Source organism: Narcine bancroftii, chromosome 4, assembly GCF_036971445.1.
Source record: "Narcine bancroftii isolate sNarBan1 chromosome 4, sNarBan1.hap1, whole genome shotgun sequence".
NCBI classification, from domain to species: Eukaryota; Metazoa; Chordata; class Chondrichthyes; order Torpediniformes; family Narcinidae; genus Narcine; species Narcine bancroftii.
The window spans coordinates 107,162,050-107,182,853 of record NC_091472.1 but is presented as its reverse complement, the minus strand read 5'-3'; the positions used below and the strand labels follow the sequence as shown (position 1 = coordinate 107,182,853).

Sequence of the window (20,804 nt, the reverse complement as noted above, 5' to 3'; positions counted from 1 at the left end):
CTCTGCACTCACCCTTCTGTTTGACATTCCAAAATGTACCACTCACATTTTTATCCAGATTGAACTCCATCTGCCACATTTCTGCCCAATTCTGCATTTTATCTACATCCTTTAGTAATCTACAACAACCCTCAACATTATCCACAACTCCTCCAAGTTTAGTATCATCTGCAAACTTACTGACCCATCCTTCCCAGAACAGATCCCTGCAGAACTCCACTAGTCACTGACCTCCGGGCAATATACTTCCTGTCCACTACTACCCTCTGCTTTCTACAGGCAAGCCAAATCCAAATCCACACAGCCAAGGTTCAATGGATCCCATGCCTCATTACTTTTGAATTAGTCTCTCATGGCGGACTTTGTCAAATGCCTTACTACAATCCATATAGACCACATCTGCTGCTCTACTTTCATCCATTTCTTTTGTAACCTCCTCAAAGAATGCCATTAGGCTCGTGAGGTATGACCTTCCCCTCACAAAACCATGCTGGCTATCCCTGAGAAGACCGTATTTCTCCAAATGCTCATAAATCCTGTCCTTAAGAATCCTCTCTAATAGTTTGCACAGCATTAACATAAGACTCACCAGTCTATAATTCACAGGATTCTCCATATTACCTGTTTTAAACAAGGAGACCATTTTCCAATCCTCTGGCACCTCCCCTGTGGCAAGGATGATTCAAATATAACAGCAAACTATCTGTTCCCTCCCAACAGCAACCTGGAGTATATCTCAACTGGCCCCAAGGACTTGTCAGTCCTAATGTTTTTAAGAAGATAAACTATTTCCTATTTTCCAATCTCAACGTAGTCCAGCACACAAGCTTGTTCTATTATGACCTTGCCTTGACTGAGCACCTTTTCTCTGGAGAATACTGAAGCAAATTATTCACTTGGGACTGCTTAACAGTAAAGGAGGCAACCTGTGCCTGAAGGTGGAGAAGATCAGGGAAGTCATATCTTCACTTTCATTATTTTTCTGTTCTTTACCTATGCATAAAATGCCTTGGAGTTCTCCATAATCCTACTTGGTAAGGCCTTCTCATACCACCTTTGAGCTTGTAAGAATACTAATTCACCCCAATTTACAAACAATTAAGAATACACGCACTCGTTCTTTCAGCACACAATGGAGTCGACTTTCTTTATTGTCTTCGGACACAACATTGCATTCTTCAACTCCCCAAACATCACCCAGCCAAAACCCTCTGACCACCTTATTGGGTCACTGCCTCACTGATGATCCTGACACTTTCACTCTCCTCCCTTCATCCAAGATCCATCACCCATATACTGACCCTAACCACACCCGTGCATGCACACTATTACTCCCTTGCGACCAGCACTGCAGTTAAGTCCATGACCACGATAAGCTCTCCTAAGTCCTTTAGGTTCCTTCCTGGCTATGATATAGTTCTCATGAGCCCTTCCTTTATTTTGCTTCCCAAATCCAATGTATGCTTTCTTCTTTCTTTCAACTAGCTGCCTCACCTATTTTGTCAACCACTATTCCCTTGTCCTCCCACCTAATTGAGACAAATCTATCTATGACATGAAGCCCGTGAGCACTGTTGGCCAATGATCGTATCCCCTTTTCCAATGACCACCATTGATCAGTGCCAGTTGCAGCCCACTGAGTTAACAATCTCACTCAACCTCTGGGGTCATTCAAGAATTAGAACTTGCCCCTCCTTATCTATGAGCACTCCAAATAATCTCCTCCCAATCCTCCTCAATCTCCAAGTTTCTTTTCCTGGACAATACCATCAACCCATCCCACCCCACCCCTGTTTCATAATTGATTGATACCCTTTGGAACTGCTAAGAGCCCCAAAGAATGACCTTGTGAGTTTAGGCTGATTCCGCAACATTTGTTGCCTTAGGCTCAGACATTCCTGAATCTTAATTGGCACTCCCATAACTAAATTAATGTGACTATTAAATTTGCTAATTGTAACGTTTTACTTTTAGGCACCTGACTCTTGCAGGATCTGAGTTTCTAGTCTGTGACATGTCAGCGCCCTCTAGTGGAGCAGTCACATTGCAATTACTGTCTGATAAATATTCCTTTTTGCAAGTAATGTTGAAGAGGTAAAAATCAACATTTTGAAATATCTCAACTTAAAAATAATAGGTTAAACTTGTCAGAACTAGGAAAATAAACAAGATGTACTATAATGATGCATTAACAACACCATAGAACAAAGAAATAATAGAACCAAAGGACAAAACCTCAAGATTTGAGGGAGTAGATATAGGATGGAGGTGAGGAGGTACTGCTTTCCCCAGAGGATGGTGAATCTCTGGAATTCTCTGCCCAGGGAAGCAGTGGGGGCTGCCACATTGAATATATTTAAAACAAACATAGTTTTATGCAAAGTAGGGGAAATGAGGGTTATGGGAGCAAAGGCCTGTAGGTGGAGCTGAGGCCATGACCAACTATGCCATCAACATTAAATGGTGGAACATGCTGGTAGGCCAGATGTCCTTCTCCTGCTCCTGTTTCTTGTGTCGTTAAATGTAGTTTCTTTGTTTTCCAAGATTTCCTGTTCTCAGTCCACTTCATCCATTCCACATATTATCAAAGTTCTTAAATTGTTGGTTCTAATGAGTTTTTCCATTCACAGCTTTCTTGGTCTTTGGCCCAAATGTGTTTGCTTCTACTTCAAAATGTTATTGTTGCCTTGTTTTTCAGGAAGTGCTGTTTGTTTTTCCAGCAAGTTCTTGACATGGGACACAAGATAATTAAAAACAAAATTACTGTGGTAGTGTCAATCTCATCCATAGCTCAATTGGTAGCACTTCTCCTTTGAGTCATGATGTTGTCATTTCTGAACCAGCTTCAGAGGTGGGAGCATCAGAATCTTATTTGACATTTCAGTGCATTCATTATGGACTGTTGCATTGTCAAAAATGGTGTCTTTTGATTTGGCAATTTGAGTTGTTAACATAAGTTTACCTCTCTCAAGGTAAAATACTGCCAAGAAAGTAGGAAAGTTGACCATAATGTCAGTACATAAACATGAATTTTGATTGCTGAACATATGTTTTGAGGATTTATAGTCTAGTTTGTGTGAGATTTTGGTGCACAGATTGACTGCTGGATTTATTTTCAATAGCTAGATTTTGGAAATGATTAATTTCAGATGACCTACAAATATAAACTAGTCTTTGGTCAAGATAAACACAAAAACTGCAGATTGTAGGATGTTGAGTGAACAAAAGGAAGCTGATGAGACTCAATGGTTCAGACGTGGAGAGAAACCGTGAATTGATGTTCAGGTTGGGACCTTGCATTGAGATGAAAGTAGATAGGGGAGATATTAATTGTGTAAAGGTGGAGCAAATGAAGAGTGATGGATGACTAACATATTCCTTATTAAAAAAAAAAACTAAACCCTCCATAACCCATAACCCTTTTTTTTTTCCATCCATATGCTTATCTAAGAGTCTCATAAATGCCCCTAATGTTTCAGCCTCCGCCACCACCTGGCAAGGCATTCCAAACATTCACAAATCTCTATGCATATTTAAAAAAAAAAGTACTTATCCCTGATGTCTCCCCTAACTTCCCTCCCTTCACTTTGTATATATGCCATCTGGTGTTTGCTATTTGGGTGGGGGGGGGGGGCAGGAGGTGCTGGCTGTTCACCCTATCTATACCTCTCATAATCTTGTAGACCTCTATTAAGTCTCCTCTTATCCTTCTACGCTCCAAAGAGAAAAGTTCTAGTTCTGCTAACCCTGCCTCATAAGACTTGTTTTCCAATCCAGACAACATTCTGGTAAATCGCCTCTGCACTCTCTCCATAGCTTTCACATCATTCCTCTAATGAGAGGTGATCAGAGTTGAGCACAATACTCTAAGTGTGATCTTGTAAGGAATTTGTGGAGTTGCACATCACTTCGACTCTTGAACTAAATCCCCCTATTAATGGAGCCCAACATCCCACAAGCCTTCTTAACAATCCTATCGACCTGCATGATGGCCTTGAAGGATGTATGGATTTGGACCCCAAGGTCTCTCTGTTCATCCACACTCTTAAGAAACTAACCATTAACCTTGTACTCAGCATTCTGGTTTGTCCTTCCAAAATGCATCACTTCACACTTATCCGGATTGAACTCCCATCTGCCATTTTCTGCTCAACTCTACAACCATCTATATCCTTTTGCAAAATACGAAAATCTTCAGCACCATCCACAATTCTCCAACCTTTGTATCATCCACAAACTTATCTTCCAGCTCTTCATCTAGGTTGTTTATAAAGATCATAAAGAGCAGGGGGCCCAGAACAGATCTTTTCAGCACTCCATTAGTCATGACTTCCAGGCAGAATACTTCCCTTCCACTACTACTCTCTACTTTCAACATGCAAGCTAAATTTTGTTCACACAGCCGAGGTTCCATGGATCCCATGCCTCATGGCTTTCTGAAGAAGTCTTTCTGGGGAACCTTGTTAAATGCCTTACTAAAATCTATATAGACCACATCTATTGTGCTTACCCTCATCAATTTCCTTTGTTACCTCCTCAAAAAATTCAATTAAGCTGGTGAGGGACGATATTCCCTTCACAAAGCCATGTTGACAATCCTTGAGTAGAGTATACTTCTCCAAATGCTTAGAGACCCTATTCTTAAGAATCGTCTCCAATAGTTTGCACACCACTGATGCAAGACTTACTGGTCTATAATTCCCAGGATTCTCCTGATTTCCTTTTTTTTTTAAAACAAGGGGACCACATTTGTCTTTCTCCAATCTTCCGGAACCTCCCCTAGGGCCAAAGCGGACTCAAAAGATCATAGCTACTGCCCAAGCTATCTCTTCTCTCAACAACCTGGGGTATGTTGCATTTAGCCCCAGATACTTATCAATCTTAATATTTTTAAGTAGATCCAACATTTCCTCCTCCTTAATTTCAGTGTTATCCAGCATACAAGCCTGTTTAATTCTAACCTCCCCTTGATCCAGCTCATTTTCTCTTGTGGATACTGAAGCAAAGTATTCATTTAGGACCTCCCCAACCTCCTTCACCTCTAGGCACTTGTTGCCTCCTTAATCTTTTAGCGGCCCCACGTTCATTCTGATCATCCTTCTGTTCTTCACGTACGTGTAGAACACCATAGGGTTCTCTTTAATCCTACATGCAAAAGCTTTCTCATGCCCTTTTTAGCTCTCCAAAGTCTTTTCTTAAGATCCTTCCTGGCTACCATATGCTTCTCATGAGCCCTTGTTGTTTCCTGCTTCCTATATAATGTATGCTTCCTTCTTCCCCTTGACTAGCTGCCTCACCTGTTTCCTCATCCATGGTTCCCTTTTCCTACCATCTTTCCCCTTGGTCAGTAGTCTGTAAACATCCTCCACGTTAGTTTTGTACTTTCACCTTTGAACATCTATTTCCAATTTACTCTCACTAGCTCCTGCCTCATTCCCTCGTAATTTACCCTTCTCCAATTAAACACTTTTCCATTTTGTCTGCTTTTACCCTTCTCCATATCTATGCTAAAGCTCAGGAAGTTGGTCTCTCTCACCAAAATGCTCACCCACCATGTGAGCAGGTTCATTATCCAGAATTGGATCCAATATGGCCTTTCCTCTCATGGGCAGGACCACATTCTTTGTCAGGAATCCTTCTTCAACACACCTGACAAATTCAGTCCCATCTATCTCTCTTGCAGTCAGGAAGTGCCACTCAATATTAGGGAAGTTGAAGTCCCCCATAACAACAACCCTAAATTTCCTGCACCATTCCAAAATCTGCCTGCTTATCTGTTCCTCTGTGTCCTTAGGGCTATTTGGAAGCCTTTAGACTAGTCCTATTGCAGTAATTGCTTCCTTCTTATTTCTGACGTCTACCCACACAGTCTCAGTCGACACTCCCTCAGCAGTGTCCTCCCTTAATACGGTCGTGATACTATCCCTAACCAGTAATGCTACTCCACCCCACTCTCCCTCACTTCTCATCCTATTTCTTTTAAAACACCTAAACCCTGGGTACCTGCATCAGTCAATTGTTTTCTTCTGCCAGCCATTCTCTGTAATGGCTACAACATCATAATTCCATGAAATGCTCTGTTCACCTTCTTTATTCCTAATACCCCCTGCATTGAAATAGACACATTTCAAATCCTCGAAATTACTATATTTATGCTTCCTATCCTGCCGGAGCCTCCTCACAAACTCCGAACACATCACATCATGCTTTTGATCTTCTGCCCTATTTTCTGCACTCATGTTCTGGTTCCACTCTGCCAAAGTAATGTTTGGGACAAATACACATTTTTCTTTTATTTACCACTATGCTCCACAGTTTTAAATTTGTAATCAGATAATTCACATATGATGAAAGTGCACATTCCAGACTTTATTGAATATTATTTGTATACATTTTGGATTGATCATGTATAAATTACAGCACTTTTTATACATAGTTCCCCCATTTCAGGGCACCATAATGTTTGGGACATTGGCTTCACAGGTTTTTGTGATTACACAGGTATGTTTAATTGCTTCATTGGTTCAGGTGTAAGAGAGCGAGGCTTGTTTCTCAGCTTTTGATCACCTTTGGAGTAGGGAGTTGCCATTCTTCAACATGAGGACCAAAGTTGTGTCAATCGAAGTCAAATAAGCCACAATGAGCCTGAAAAACAAGAATAAAACTAAGAGACATTTTCCAAACCTTAGGATTGCCAAAATCAACTGTTTTGAAAATCATTAAGAGAGTGTACTGGTGAGCTCAGTAATCACAAAGGGACGAGTTGGCAAGGTAGACCTCCACTGCAGATGACAGAAGAATACTCATCATAATGAAGAAAAATCCCTAAACACCTTAAAGGCAGATCAGAAATACCCTTCAGGAGGCAAATATGGATATGTCAATTATTCTCTGCAGAAGACTTCATGCTACACTGCAAGATGCAAACCACTTGTTCGCCACAGAATGGAGGTGTTGTGGCCTAGGCCATGTATAGATGCCACAGGTACTGGTGCCCTTAACTACAATGATGATGTAACTGTCGATGGCGGTAGTAAAATGAATTCTGAGGTGTATAGAAACATTTTATCTGCTCAAATTCGAGCAAATGCCTCCAAACTCATTGGACAGTGCTTCATCCTACAACAAGGCAATGATCCCAAATATATTGACAAACACCCTTTTCAAAGCTAAAAACTGGAAAATTTTAGTGGCCAAGTCAAAATTGAGGGAGCTATGTATAAAAGTGCTGTAATTTCTACATGTTTAATCCAAAAGGTGTACAAATATCCTTGAATAAAATGTGGAATGTGCACTTTAATTACATGTGAATTGTTTGATTAAAACTGTGAGGCACAAGGAGAAATAAACGGAAAAAAATGTGTTTTCCCAAAACATTATGAAGGCACTGTATCTGTTCAAGTGCCTGTTGAATGTTAAAATTGTGTCCACTTCTACAGTTTCTTCTGGCAGCTCGTACCAGATACAGTCCAGCCTCTGAGTGAAAAGTTGCCTCATGGGTCTCTCTTTAATTTTGGCCCCTCTCACCTTAAACCTGTGTCCTTTAGTTCTTGAATCATCTACCCTATACATAGTCCTATTATTTCAGGGCACTATAACGTTTGGGAGAAAACAATGGTATGTATATTAGTCATGTTTAATACTTTGTTGCATATCCCTTGTATGCAGTAATTGTTTGAAGTCTGATTCATGGGCATCACCAGGTACTGAGTATCTTCTCTGGTGATGCTCTGCCAGGAGCTTGTCCCTTTAAGTTTTCACTTCAGCATATGGAAGGGGTACTCAATACATTTTGGCCATTCATGAATTTTCAAACCAAAATCTAGACAAATAACCTTGAATAAAATTTGGAATGTGCACTTTAATCGCATTTGAATTGTTTGATTATAAACTTAAAACTTTGGAGCACAGGGGCAAATAAAGGAAAAAGTGTCTTTATCCCAAACATTATGGAAGTCACTGTATATGACATCCAATATTCATTGAATTTTCCAGTTTTAGAAAACCCCTACCTCTTTGGTTCCATTGTTATCATCTCTTTCTCTATTCCAATTCTCACTGCCTTGAACCTTGTCAGCCCTCCCTCCATACCACCTTCCCACCAGTCCTCTCCCTTTTCCTGTGTCTCTACCTCTCCCATCTTCTTTCCAATATCCTATAGCCTCTTTGGCATTCCCCAGATCCCCATCTTTTATTCCTTACTTCTTTTATGTACTTGATATTTTTCCTTCCCATTTTATTCTCAGAAAAGGGTTCTAACCCAAAATGTTGGTTGACCATTTATCCCCATAGATGTTGTCTGAACCACTGAGTCCTCCCATCCTCTCTTTTTCACTCTAGTTTATGTTTAGTTTCATTCCTTTTCTTTCTCCCTCATGTTGTCAGTTATTGAATGGCGGAGCAGGCTCGATGGGCCATTTTTGGCCTAATCCTGTTCCTACTTCCTATGTTCCTATGTTTTAGTCTTTCGTATTTTTTCTTGGTGTCTGAAATAGCATAAGTAATTGCTCGAGAAGATTGAGAGGGCTTGAACAGATGGATGGCCCTGCCCATAATGCTAGTAGGCAGGGTTAACTGTGTTAAAATGAATGTGTAGCTGAAACATCAGTACACATACACAATCCTTTATCCAGAACCCTTGGGGGACAGTGTGTTCCTAATTTCGGATTTTTCTGGATTTCAGACAAAAGCCAGCTGCCTCAGATTTAAGCCCACCCGAATTGTGCTACCGTATTTACCCCCTTCCAGTCACGCTGCCGTTTCTCTCCCCCCCCCACCTGAATCGCACTGCTGTCTCTCTACCCTGCACCCATCCAAGTAATACTGCTGTCTCTCTCCCCTGTGCCCACCCAAGTCGCGCTGCCACCTCTCCTGCGCCCGCCCGAGCCGCGCTGCCGTCCCTCCCCCGCCCGCCCGCGCCGCGCTGCCGTCCCTCCCCGCCCGCCCTAGCCGCGCTGCCGTCCCTCGCCCGCCCGCCCGAGCCGCGCTGCCGTCCCTCGCCCGCCCGCCCGAGCCGCGCTGCCGTCCCTCTCCCGCCCGCCCGAGCCACGCTGCCGTCCCTCTCCCGCCCGCCCGAGCCGCGCTGCTGTCCCTCTCCCGCCCGCCCGAGCCGCGCTGCCGTCCCTCTCCCGCCCGCCCGCCCGAGCCGCGCTGCCGTCCCTCTCCCGCCCGCCCGCCCGAGCCGCGCTGCCGTCCCTCTCCCGCTCTCCCGCCCTCCCGCCCGAGCCGCGCTGCCGTCCCTCTCCCGCCCGCCCGCCCGAGCCGCGCTGCCTTCCCTCTCCCGCCCGCCCGCCCTAGCCGCGCTGCCGTCCCTCGCCCGCCCGCCCGAGCCGCGCTGCCGTCCCTCTCCCGCCCGCCCGAGCCGCGCTGCCGTCCCTCTCCCGCCCGCCCGAGCCGCGCTGCCGTCCCTCTCCCGCCCGCCCGAGCCGCGCTGCCGTCCCTCTCCCGCCCGCCCGAGCCGCGCTGCCGTCCCTCTCCCGCCCGCCCGAGCCGCGCTGCCGTCCCTCTCCCGCCCGCCCGAGCCGCGCTGCCGTCCCTCTCCCGCCCGCCCGAGCCGCGCTGCCGTCCCTCTCCCGCCCGCCCGAGCCGCGCTGCCGTCCCTCTCCCGCCCGCCCGAGCCGCGCTGCCGTCTCTTTCTCTATCTTCCTCCGCTGTACCAGCACCAGGGAAAAAAAAGCTGGTTTTTGGAACTTTCCGGATGTTAGATGTCTGGATAAAGGATTGTGTACCTGTACTTCTTTCAGATGTCGTCCATGGTGTTGCCCCAGAGATTCTTTCAGAAATTACTTTCTTGCGTGCAAAGATTTTTACAGAATGGTAAGGTGGCCAGCGTTTCTATGGAGAAATTAACTTTGGATTTCAGTCTGGGCGGATTGCGATTGCCAGACTTTAAGAAATATTATTGGGCATTCCAGTAGAGATACATCATCTCACTATTTCAGGGGGGAGGTATACCATCTTGGGCACAAATTGATATGCACGTGGTGGGGCAGAAGGTAGCAGAGGACTTTATTTACAAGTGGAATTCTAATTGCTATCCAAAAAGAAAAGCAGTCCTTTATTAAAACAAATAATTTTAATTTGGAAGAGAATTAATCAACATATAGGTCTCAAGTTGGGGCTGTCTCCAAAATCACCTCTGGTTCCGAATAAACTGCTCCCATGGACTGTGGGTAACAAGATCCTAGACACGTGGCATTGTAATGGCATCCAATGCATAGAGGACTGTTATGAACAGGGGCAATTAATGTCATTTGAGCAGCTTAAAAGTAATATATGGTGCACCAAATAGGATGTTCCACAGCTATCTACAAATAAGATATTTTCTGAGGGACAAACTTAGTCCAGCTATGGTCCTACCAGAGTGTAGTGATATAGAGACCCTGATTCGAAGGGGGAACACATGGAAATTTATTTCAGCAATGTATTTCCTACTTCAGGTGGTATGGGGTGGTGGGGGGGAGGGGGTTGCGATGCCTAAACCAGGCCTTCACAAGTCAAGGCAGAGGTAGTTAGACTTGGGAATAACAATTGATGAATGGTGTTGGTTGGACCTGTGTCGGATCAGCATAAATGAAATCATTAACACGCAGTATAGGCTGTTGCAGTATAACTTTCTTCATCAGCCATATCTGACATCGCAAAAATTGAAAAGTCAAAGATCAGAAATCTCAGACCAATGCTTCAGATGTGACATTGCCACAGGATCTTTGTGCATGCTACCTGGACATGTACCAAGGTGAGGCCCTTTTGGGTGGATCTGGGGAAAATTATAGGCCAAGAATTCCCACAGGAGCCAGAGTTGTTCCTGTTGGGAAATATAAAAGAAGACTTATAATGAAGCTGTCCAAACTTCAAATCCAATTTGTAATGGTCATATTGGCAGTGACCAAGAAGTGCATAGCAGGCACCTGAAAGTCCAACTCCAGCTTGAGCATTGCACGCTGGAATGCAGAAATGCAGAGCTGCGTTCACCTGGTGAAGATCACTTATAATCTTAGGAAAAAGTACAGCACTTTCCTTAAGATTTGAAAACCATACCTAAACTTCATAGGTGCACATTTAAAGGGTGTACCGTGCTGTCTCGCAGCCCAGCCCCATCCCTTCCCAATGGATAATGGCCGGGTCCTGGGCTGCTGGGGTGTAACAAATACACATGTTTATGTTTTTAACCTTCGTGTGAGCGTCTTGAAAGCCATTTGTTATGTGATCCATTGTGTGTGATAATGGGGAGGGAGGGATGGAAAAAACGGGCTCAAACTCAATGGTGAAACTTGTACAGAAATTATCATTTTAAGTTTTGATGAACATGAAATTGTTTGAAAACTGATAAATAAAATATTTTAAAAATTAATGGTAAATAAAGATTTATAAAGTATATATATTTGTTCCTTGATTAAGAGGTATATTCATTAGAGGAGAGTAAAGGTGGCACAATTGGTAGTGTTAAACAAGAAAGATGCTGGAGTCAAGTGCAAAACCTGATAAAGGGCCCAGAATCTGGTTACCCTTCCTATGAATGCTGTGTGACATGTTGTGTACCAGCATAATTGTATATCACAGTTGGTAGAGCTGCTAATTCATGGCCTCAAGCAAGCCAAGTGATGCTCTGGTGCTGAATATGTGGAGTATTCCCAAATATGTGGAGTATTCCCCTTGTAACTGCATCAGTGTCCTCAGGTGCTTTGAGTTCCCAAAGATGTGCTGTTGATAGGTTAATTGAGCATTTTAAATTTAAATTGTTCCCATTTTTTTGCTGAATGGTATATCTGGTTTTGTGGGTTGATATGAATGTGGGAAGAATAAAATAACATTCGTGCCAACGGATGCTTCATAGTTGGTTCTGACTAGTTGGGGGTGGGGGGGTGGGGGGGGGTGTTGGTGGGGAGAGAAAGACCTGCTTCTATGCTTTACAATTTTTTGATTCTATCTGTGATCTGATATAAAAGGCATATTGGTAAATTACTACATTCTAGATTTATATACACTTGAATCCTTCAATTTCTAAGTAAACTTTTCCAGAAGGATGATTGGTAATGAAAACTAATCATATTAAAATTTAATTCTATCCTGTAATTTTTAGTATTCTGATTTCACCCTTGGAACAGTCAAGTGGACTGCTTTGTTATTTCTCCCACAGTTTGATTTTTTTTTCAGTGTTGAAGATGAGAGATATTGGACAAAAATGTCCCCAATGTTGCCATTATTCCATATTTGGTTGGAACCCCAGTATGTTATCCACCATGCAGCTCCTCGTGCATTAGAATAATTTAAAGGAATTCCTGTTTTTAAAGTGATTGTTTTCAGAGAGGGTGTCTTTAATATTCTGGAAAAAAAAGCAAATAAATTGAAGATGATGTTCACAAATCTCATTTAAATTTGTCATTGCATCAGGGTTAAAGGCGATATGCCACTTTACTACACATTTAGCTGAGTGGAAGATGGCAGATTGAAGAATGTGCATGTAAATTTGTCTTTCTAACATTTAGGGTTTTCTGTTGCCTTCTTGTGAGGCTTCATCGATAAAAAAAGTTGTGAGGGTTTATCGGAAGTGGATTTTGCAAGAAAATAAACCTCTATTTATGGCAGAACCAGAAATAAATGACGAAGATGAAGATGTGACCGACCATTCGGAACCGCTTTCTCTAACACTGCAAGATAATAAAGAGGTAAACCAGTAACGTTTCATATTGAATACAGAATCTAGTAGTTTTAAAAATATTTTTCATGTAGTGTTGTTTGCTTAACAGATGAGATTAACAACATATTTAAAACTAACAGCTGATTTCTTTTTTGGCCTGTATGTCCTTTCTTGAAGACTCCAGAGCTTTGGATTCAGTCCAAGTACAAAATAACAATAATCTTTCGAGAGCAGTCACAAGATTTGCCTTTTAATGAAATTTGCAGGTTCAGAAGTGAGTGTGTTTTGAAGACATTCTTGGGTGTTTTACAGAGAGGATATTCGACATCCTGTCAAGTTTATCTTGACCTTTTGAGTGCTTTATGGTGATCATGAATGGAAAAGTGTTTCTTGAGAGTTGAAACTTGTAAAATTTCTAACCCAGCAGATTGCTGCAAAAAGTAATTTTTAGAGAGTAATTTCTTTTGTATGTCCTTGTGATGGACAATTATGTACAAGTCTGGTGTTTGTATTTCAGAGAGGATGTCATAATACATTTGACACTTCAAAGAAAGGACACAGCAATTACAGAAATATAACTTGTTGCCTTATTGTGTGGCACAGAATAGACAAACCTGGTTTGTTATTCTAGACTAATCAGATTAGGCTTTATAGAAACTGTATATAATTCTCCATGCATGAATAGCACATTCGTGTGTTATATGATGTATTGAAGGCTGAAAGTTTCTAGAAAGATTGAAGCTTTGGCTGTCTGTCAATTAACATTTGCTTAGAGAGTTTGTTTCATTTACAGGATTGTAAACCTCAATATGAATGTAATATATGATTTTATTTTTCGACCTGTTTTTAAAAGTCCAATCAACAGTCAAGGCATAGGCGTGCATCCAGCTGGGGAAGAACATATTCATTTACAAATGCTATCAACCGGGGGTGTATATTTGAGGAGGAAAATGGAAATGTTCAAGCTGGTATTCAGTCAACGTTGCAAGTGAGTGTTGATCAAGATCTTTAGAGAGCAACCCTATTTTATTTTTGAATTTTTATATTGATCATTTATGAAAATGGCAATAGCAAATCTAAATTGTGCTTTAATTTCATCAGATTTTCTTTTGTAGCGGGAAAAGGTCTATTAGTCCCTCTCATTATAATGTGTTCAAGATTGTATTGGCACTGGATGAGATGTTTATTTCCTATCTAGAACCCAGAATTGTACAGCACAGGATCATTAGGATTATACATATTATTAAAGTATCCAGTGAATTCCTGTTCTGAATTACATAGCCATAAAGGGTTCTGTTTATAAAATAATACTTGATCTCTATAAAGAAAACTTTATATAGGACCATAAGATATGGGGGCAGAAATAGACTATTCAGCCCATCGAATCTGCCCTACCATTTAATCTTGAGCTGATCCATTTTGCCACTCAGCTCTACTGCCCTGCCTTCTCCCCATTACATTTGATGCCCGGGCTACTCATATCATTGCCTTAAATGCACAACCACCTCTAACAACAAATTCCACAGATTTACCACTCTCTGGCTAAAGAAATTTCTCCACATCTCTGTTCTAAGTGGACATCCTTCCATCATGAAGTTGTGTCCTCTTGTCCTAGATTCTCCCACCATGAGAAACAACCTTTCTCCATCAACTCTGTCCATATCTTTCAATGTTAGAAATGTTTTAATGAGATCCCTTCTCATTCGATTTTGAATTCCAGTGAGTACAGGCCAAGAGATGTCTTATGCTCCTCATATAATAACCCTTTTATTCCTGGGGACCTTCTTGTGAACCTCCTCTAAACCCTCTCCAATCAGCATATCCCTTCAAGTTAAGTTTGTCATCTGACAAACCTGACAAAACAGTTCTCCTGTCTTTGCTGCAAAACATGCAGATGACAACCAGCCAAACATGCATAGAGACAAACAATACATATGTAGGACAAGTATTCATGAGAGGGAGAGAGAGAGGTGTGTTTGTGTTTCATAAATGTGAGAGCTTGTATGGTTAGTGTGTGCAGTTCCTTTGGTTGTTCAGCATTCTCACTCTTCCTCAGCCTGGTGGTGCCGGCTCTGACACTCCTTTATCTTTTTCCTAATGGGAGAGCTGAAAGATGCCGTGTCTGGGGTGGAAGTGATCCTCAATGATTTTGCATGCCCTCTTCAGACAATGATCCCAGAAGATCACGTCATTTGGGGGCAGAATCCTCCCTCGTGATCCATTCTTATCGTCCAGTGGATTGACCTCTGATCCATTTCTCTGCAGCATTCATACCACATTGTGAAGCAGCCTTGTCTGCTTCAGGGTTTTCAGGAAGTGCAGCCTTAACCGAGGAGCCTAAAACTGCTCAGAATGCTCTGTGAGGACTCACCAATGCCTTTATAAAGCCTCAGCATTGCATCCCTGCTCATATATTCTATTCCTCTAAAAATGAATGCCAACATTTGCTGCCTTATTTGATTACACTTCTCAGCAGTTTGTTGTTAGTACTGTAGAAGAATAAGGCAATGTATGTTCACCTATATACTTGAAATGTGACAATTTCTGCCCTCTACAACTGTTATTAGGCAGGGAGTTTAAGGGCAATGACATTTTCTGAGCATGTATTCTTTTTAATATTAGCTCTGCTCTAATCCTTCAAATTAATACCTTAAATTATGATATTGATCCCTTTGGTCAAGGGTGTACTTCCTGTACACACCATGCAGTCCTATTTTTTTTCCACCCTTGGATTTTATGGTGTTTGTCATGTAAAACTGGCTCACCTCTCTAACCTTGTAAATGTTTTCAGTATTTTTTCTATTTCAGACATAAAATGCCCTCCATAATGTTTGAGACAGACATTTTTATATTATTTTCTCCTGTGCTCCACAGTTTGAAATCTGTAATCAAACAATTAACATGTAATTGAATTGCAGATTCCAAATTTTATTAAAGGTTATTTGTATACATTTTGGTTTGACCATGTAGAAATTGCAGCACATTTTATACAAGGCGCATAATGTGTGGGACATATGGCTTCACAGATTTTTGTATAAGACAGTAGGCTTGCTTTGAAGCTTTTGAACACTTTTGGATTCTGTAGTTACTATTTTTCAACATGAGGACCAGAGTTTTGCTGATGAAAGTCAAGGAAGACATTGTGAAGAAGAAAAACGAGAAGAAAAAAGTAAGACATCACCTGAACCTTCGGAATACCAAAATCAACAGTTCGGAAAATCCTTAAGAAGAAGGAGCATATTTAGTGAGCTCAGTAATTGCATAGGGACTGGTATACCAAGCACTGCTGACGAGAAAAGAATACTCATTATAATGAAGAAAAATCTCCAAACTTGTGTCCGACAGATCAGAAAAATTCTTCAGGAGGCTGGCGTGGCTAGGTCAATGACTTGTTTCCGCAGAAGACTTCATGACCAGAAATACAGAGGCTACACTGCAAGATGCAAACCATGGGAAAGGTATCTTGGACAATTCCTTTACACCTCCACACTTTGTTCTTGCCATCACTCAGTTAATCTTGGTCTCATCTGTCCAAAAGACCATTTTCCAGAAATTATACAGGTTCTTTTAAATACTTCGTGGCAAACTGTAATCTGGCCATCCTGTTTCTGTAGCTAATCAGGGGTTGCAGTGTAGCCTTATTATTTCTTTTCATGAAGTCTTCTGTGACAGTAGTCTTCTGATGAGTGTTTCTGATCTGTCTGACACGTTTGTGATTTTCCTTCATTATGAAGAGAATTCTTCTGTTATCAGCAATATGCTCTTTCTTCTTAATGATGTTCCAGTTGATTTTGGTCATCCTAATGTTTGGGTGATGACTTACTGTTTGATTCTTGTTTTTCAACCTCATTATGACTTTCTTTGGCAAAACTCTGGTTCTCGTGTTGAAAAATAGCAACTACAGACCCCAAAGCTGATCGAAAGCTTAGGAGCAAGCCGAGCTCTCTCGTACCCACACCAATGAAGCAATTAAACATATCTAACTAATCACAAACACCTTTGAAGCAAGATGTCCCAAACAATATGGTGCCCTGAAATGGAGGAAATATTTATAAAAAATGCTGTAATTTTCACATGGTCAAACCAAAATGTACACAGATAACCTTGCATAAAATCTGGAATGTGCACTTAAATTACATGTGAATTGTTTGATTACAAATTTAGAAATGTGGAGCACAGGGGCAAATATAGGAAAAAAATGTCTTTGTCCCAAACATGGAGGGCATTGTATAACATTTGTTGTCTTTGTATTAATGCTCTGTGATTATGTCTGTATATTTCGAATGAAATATTCAGGAGATGGGCTAGAGAATTATAGATAATTTGGGTCATTTTGTTTTTGTATCTTTTAAAATGGAATTAATCATTGTGCTGTCTGTATTGTTTTGATTGTTTATAGGATTGTTTGTTTCTTTGGAAGTCAAAAAAGCATTAATAAACATGTAAATAAATTTTGATAGGTCTTTTTGACTAATTCTGCAAATGTGTTCCTGTTGGAACCTTGCAATGATGTCTTGAAGATCCTTGATGAACAGATTGATGTGTGCAAGGCAGTCCTTAGTATCTATAGGCACATGATCATGGAATTAACCATGACGAGAAAGACCTGGTGAGTATTGCCATCTGTCTTTGATATCTTAAATCTTCTTGCATTTCAAGTCCTAATTAGTTCATAATTTTCATTTGTATACATTATGTCTTTTAACATAATAAAACCATCTCTCGGCCGTCCAAAGGAACATTAACAAACCAAAGAAAAAATATTCTTAGGACATATTACCAAAGACCTGGTAAAATAAGTTTTTAAATCTTACCTTAAAGGAGGAATGAGGTTTCTGGTCACTTTGAGGCTTTGTGTAAGTACGCCAGACCTAGTGTTGGCTAGAACACACACTGTGATATTAGAAAGACAGAAGATTGGTGTGAAATATCCAAAGGATTGCTGTGTGTTTGAAAGTTGGAGAACTAATGAAGATTTCAACAGCAGATAATGTTATCATGATGGAAATAAATAGATTTTACGATGGGTTAAATATTAGGTCCAAAACTCAGTTCAAGATCAGAAGTGAAGAGTCTCGTTCAATGTTTCCAGGGTTAAGGTTAGAATCTGTTAATAACTGAACTGAAAGTTACCTTTATCTAATTAAATATTGGGAGGTCCTGCTCCTTCAGTACTTGATGTCAAACAAATGCTTTGGCAGTTTGAAGACAGGCAAGATGTCTGCAGGTCATGGTGAATTAAAGCCAGATGTCATCAACATGTGCATAATTAACCCAGTATGTTTGGATAATGTTGATGAGGGCTAGTACATAAATATAATTAGGAAGAGCTCAAAGGTAGGACTTTGAGGCATACAAAAGGAACCATCTGGGAACAGAAGAGAATCCAAAGGTGATGGTGGCTATGATTCAGTGGCAAATCATGAAATTAATTTGTACAGTCCACTTAAAAATGAGAGGCAAGTATTAGAACCATACGGTAGGTTAAATGTTCAAGGTTATTCTCATCTGACTGTCCATATACAGTGTTTCTCCAGACCATTGTGCACAGGTGTATATATAATACACAGGACATAATCATCACATATATACATAAAATACAAGATAAAATAAATATTTTGGAATAATTTAATTGCATCATTTATGAGACCCAATGTTACAGGATGCCATTCATCAATCTCACGGTCTGCAAGAAGAAGCTATTTCCCAGCCTGGCAGTCCTGATTTTGATGCTCCTGTATATCCTTCCTTATGGTAATAGGTCAAATGATACTGCATGATAGATGGTCAGGATCCTCAATATTTCTTTGGGCTCTATTTAACGAACACTCCTGGTGAATTTCATCACTAGATGAAAGGGAAACCCCAGTGATCTTCTGGGCTGTTTTAATGATCCTCTCTATTGACTTCTGGTCCGATGTTTTGCAACTACTGTACTGTTGCAGCCAAAGAAGACACTCAAATGTGGTCCTGTAAAATGTTGTTAAGATTGGGGCCAGTAAACCTTCTCTGGTGTTGGACCTTGATATGTACGTGATGGCATTGATGGGGTTCCTTGGTATGGCTGTGATGGCATTGGTGGAAATCATTGCCTTATTATTGGTTCTTCAGCAACACGTGGTTGAGACGTCAGTTGTTGAGTATGATCAATTTGCATGGTTGAACCTGGTTGAAATGCTCTTCTTTCAGGAAGATTCATAAATTATGCATTCAGGAAAGATAGAATGTTGTGAGCCCTTTCCAAGGGTTGCTCATTGACATACGAGCACCAGCAGCGCCACCCGTGGCTCTTTGCTCAAGTATACTTGTTTCTTGTGGCTGCAGTATCCATTGACCTGCTGGTGGCTCCTTGGATACTTCAGGCTGAGTGATAGATCTTGCAGAAGCCTGAGCTAATGCTTTTACTCTGGCAATCTTCATAGCATGTCATTCTTCAAGTTCTAGTCTTTTCTTTTCTCTCTTCAATAATCTTTTTTGTTCTTGCTGAATCTTCATTTCAGCTTCTTGAATTAATTGCTGATTTTTCATTTCAGCTTCCATATCTTCTAAACCATGTTTTTTCACAAACAATTCATGTTGGGCACAGATAGTAGCCAAGTCTGCTTGTGCCTTAGCATGCATGGCCAATATGCTTAATGCATGCAAAGCTGTTCTTGCTCTAGATGCCTTTGAAGATCCTCCTACACTCATAACCCTGGAAATATTATCATCAGAATTCACATCTGAACTTTCAGATACTGTTGATTGAGTCTCTTATCTTCAATATTTCGCTCAGTACAGCAGCAATGGGACTTTGCAATGTACATTCATCTGTTCTAGTTCACTAACCTCTAAACCAGCTATTGAGGTCTGCAGTGCCTTAACAGAATCTTCTTCCTGTTTGGTAGTTGAAGCTGCTTTTTCTTGGTCACTGACTCCAACCTTCCACAAAGCCTTATTCATTTGCCTTGCTGGCTCAACTCCTGATTAGAAATCTCCGTGAGAGGAACTGCTTGCTCGAGGTCTTTAGCCTGATGAGACTTCTTCTTTTCCATCTTGAATTCTTCACACTGCAGCTTGTTTTCTCCTGGCTTCTTCTTGGAACTGTAAACAAATTTTTGTTTTGCATGGTCCCTTTAAGAGTATTTCTTAGTTCTGTGTTCTGCAAACTGGCTGCATCATCTATGTTTATGAATCTGGGCTTCCTGCCATTGGCTCCTTACTTCTGCTAATCAGATCTCTCTTTCAAGGTTACAGGTTCCTGCAGTCAGACAGACATGCTCTAACTGTACAATTCCAGAGATGTTCATGTAGAAACTTCCAGAATTTTCAAACTGACTTTCTTTAAATCTTGACTTCTTTCTTCCAACCAAATTCACAATTTTATAAAACACTTTTCTTTGAATAAAAATGTGGATGACACTTCCCAGCTCTAATATTTTTCAATCTCAAAACATGTTACCTTCCAAGAAATGTAAGCTTCGATATTCCTAATTATATCTTATTCATCCAAATAAATCAAACTTCATAATTGTAGCTGAAAATAGCTTTAATTTTTCATTGATAAAAGTGAATAAGCATTTTCATAGCTTCGCACTTCATAACAATGAGTAAAACAAAGCATATTGTAAATGATAATGATACTCAACTTCAAACAAATATAAATGAATTAAAATGATAATAAATGAATAATAATGATCATGAATAATGATAAATTCAAAGAAAAGTTTCTCAAGTTATTCCAAGAATGAGAATGAGCTACTCTTCAGCTCGAATATTACGACATATGGCATCATAGTAACTCGGGTAACTACAAAAACAATGAATCCTTAAAGGGAAAGTCATAAAACAACCATAAATCATAAACACAAGGTTTTAACCTCTACATCCAGGAACTGATTGGGGATAGTCAACATGGCTTTGTGCGTGGTCGGTCATGTTTAACCATCCTTATAGAATTACAAGGAGGTTACCAGGAAAGTTGACAAGGGAAAGTCTGTGTATGTTGTCTACATAGACTTTAGTAAGACCTTTGATAAAGTCCCACATTAGAGGTTAGTCAAAAAGGTTAAGATGCTCGGTATTTATGGTAAAGTAGTAAACTGGATTCAACAATGGCTAGATGGGAGAAGCTAGAATGTAGTTAGGGATGATTGCTTCTCAGACCAGAGGCCTGTGACTAGTG

At 40.8% G+C, this 20,804-nt stretch overlaps 1 protein-coding gene across 7 annotated transcripts in view; it reads left to right on the top strand.

Annotated features, from left to right (window-relative positions):
- Positions 1 to 20,804, top strand: part of ralgapa2 (Ral GTPase activating protein catalytic subunit alpha 2) — a 521,318-nt gene that overhangs the window by 108,538 nt on the left and 391,976 nt on the right. For all 7 annotated transcript variants that reach the window (XR_011355999.1, XR_011356000.1, XM_069932375.1 and 4 more), the window contains exons 11-13: positions 12,489 to 12,668; positions 13,494 to 13,628; positions 17,101 to 17,249. Coding sequence is in view for 5 of the 7 variants with exons in the window: in XM_069932375.1 (XP_069788476.1) it covers positions 12,489 to 12,668; positions 13,494 to 13,628; positions 17,101 to 17,249 (464 nt within the window). In the remaining 2 variants the exon portion in view is untranslated. The remainder of the gene's footprint in view (positions 1 to 12,488; positions 12,669 to 13,493; positions 13,629 to 17,100; positions 17,250 to 20,804) is intronic.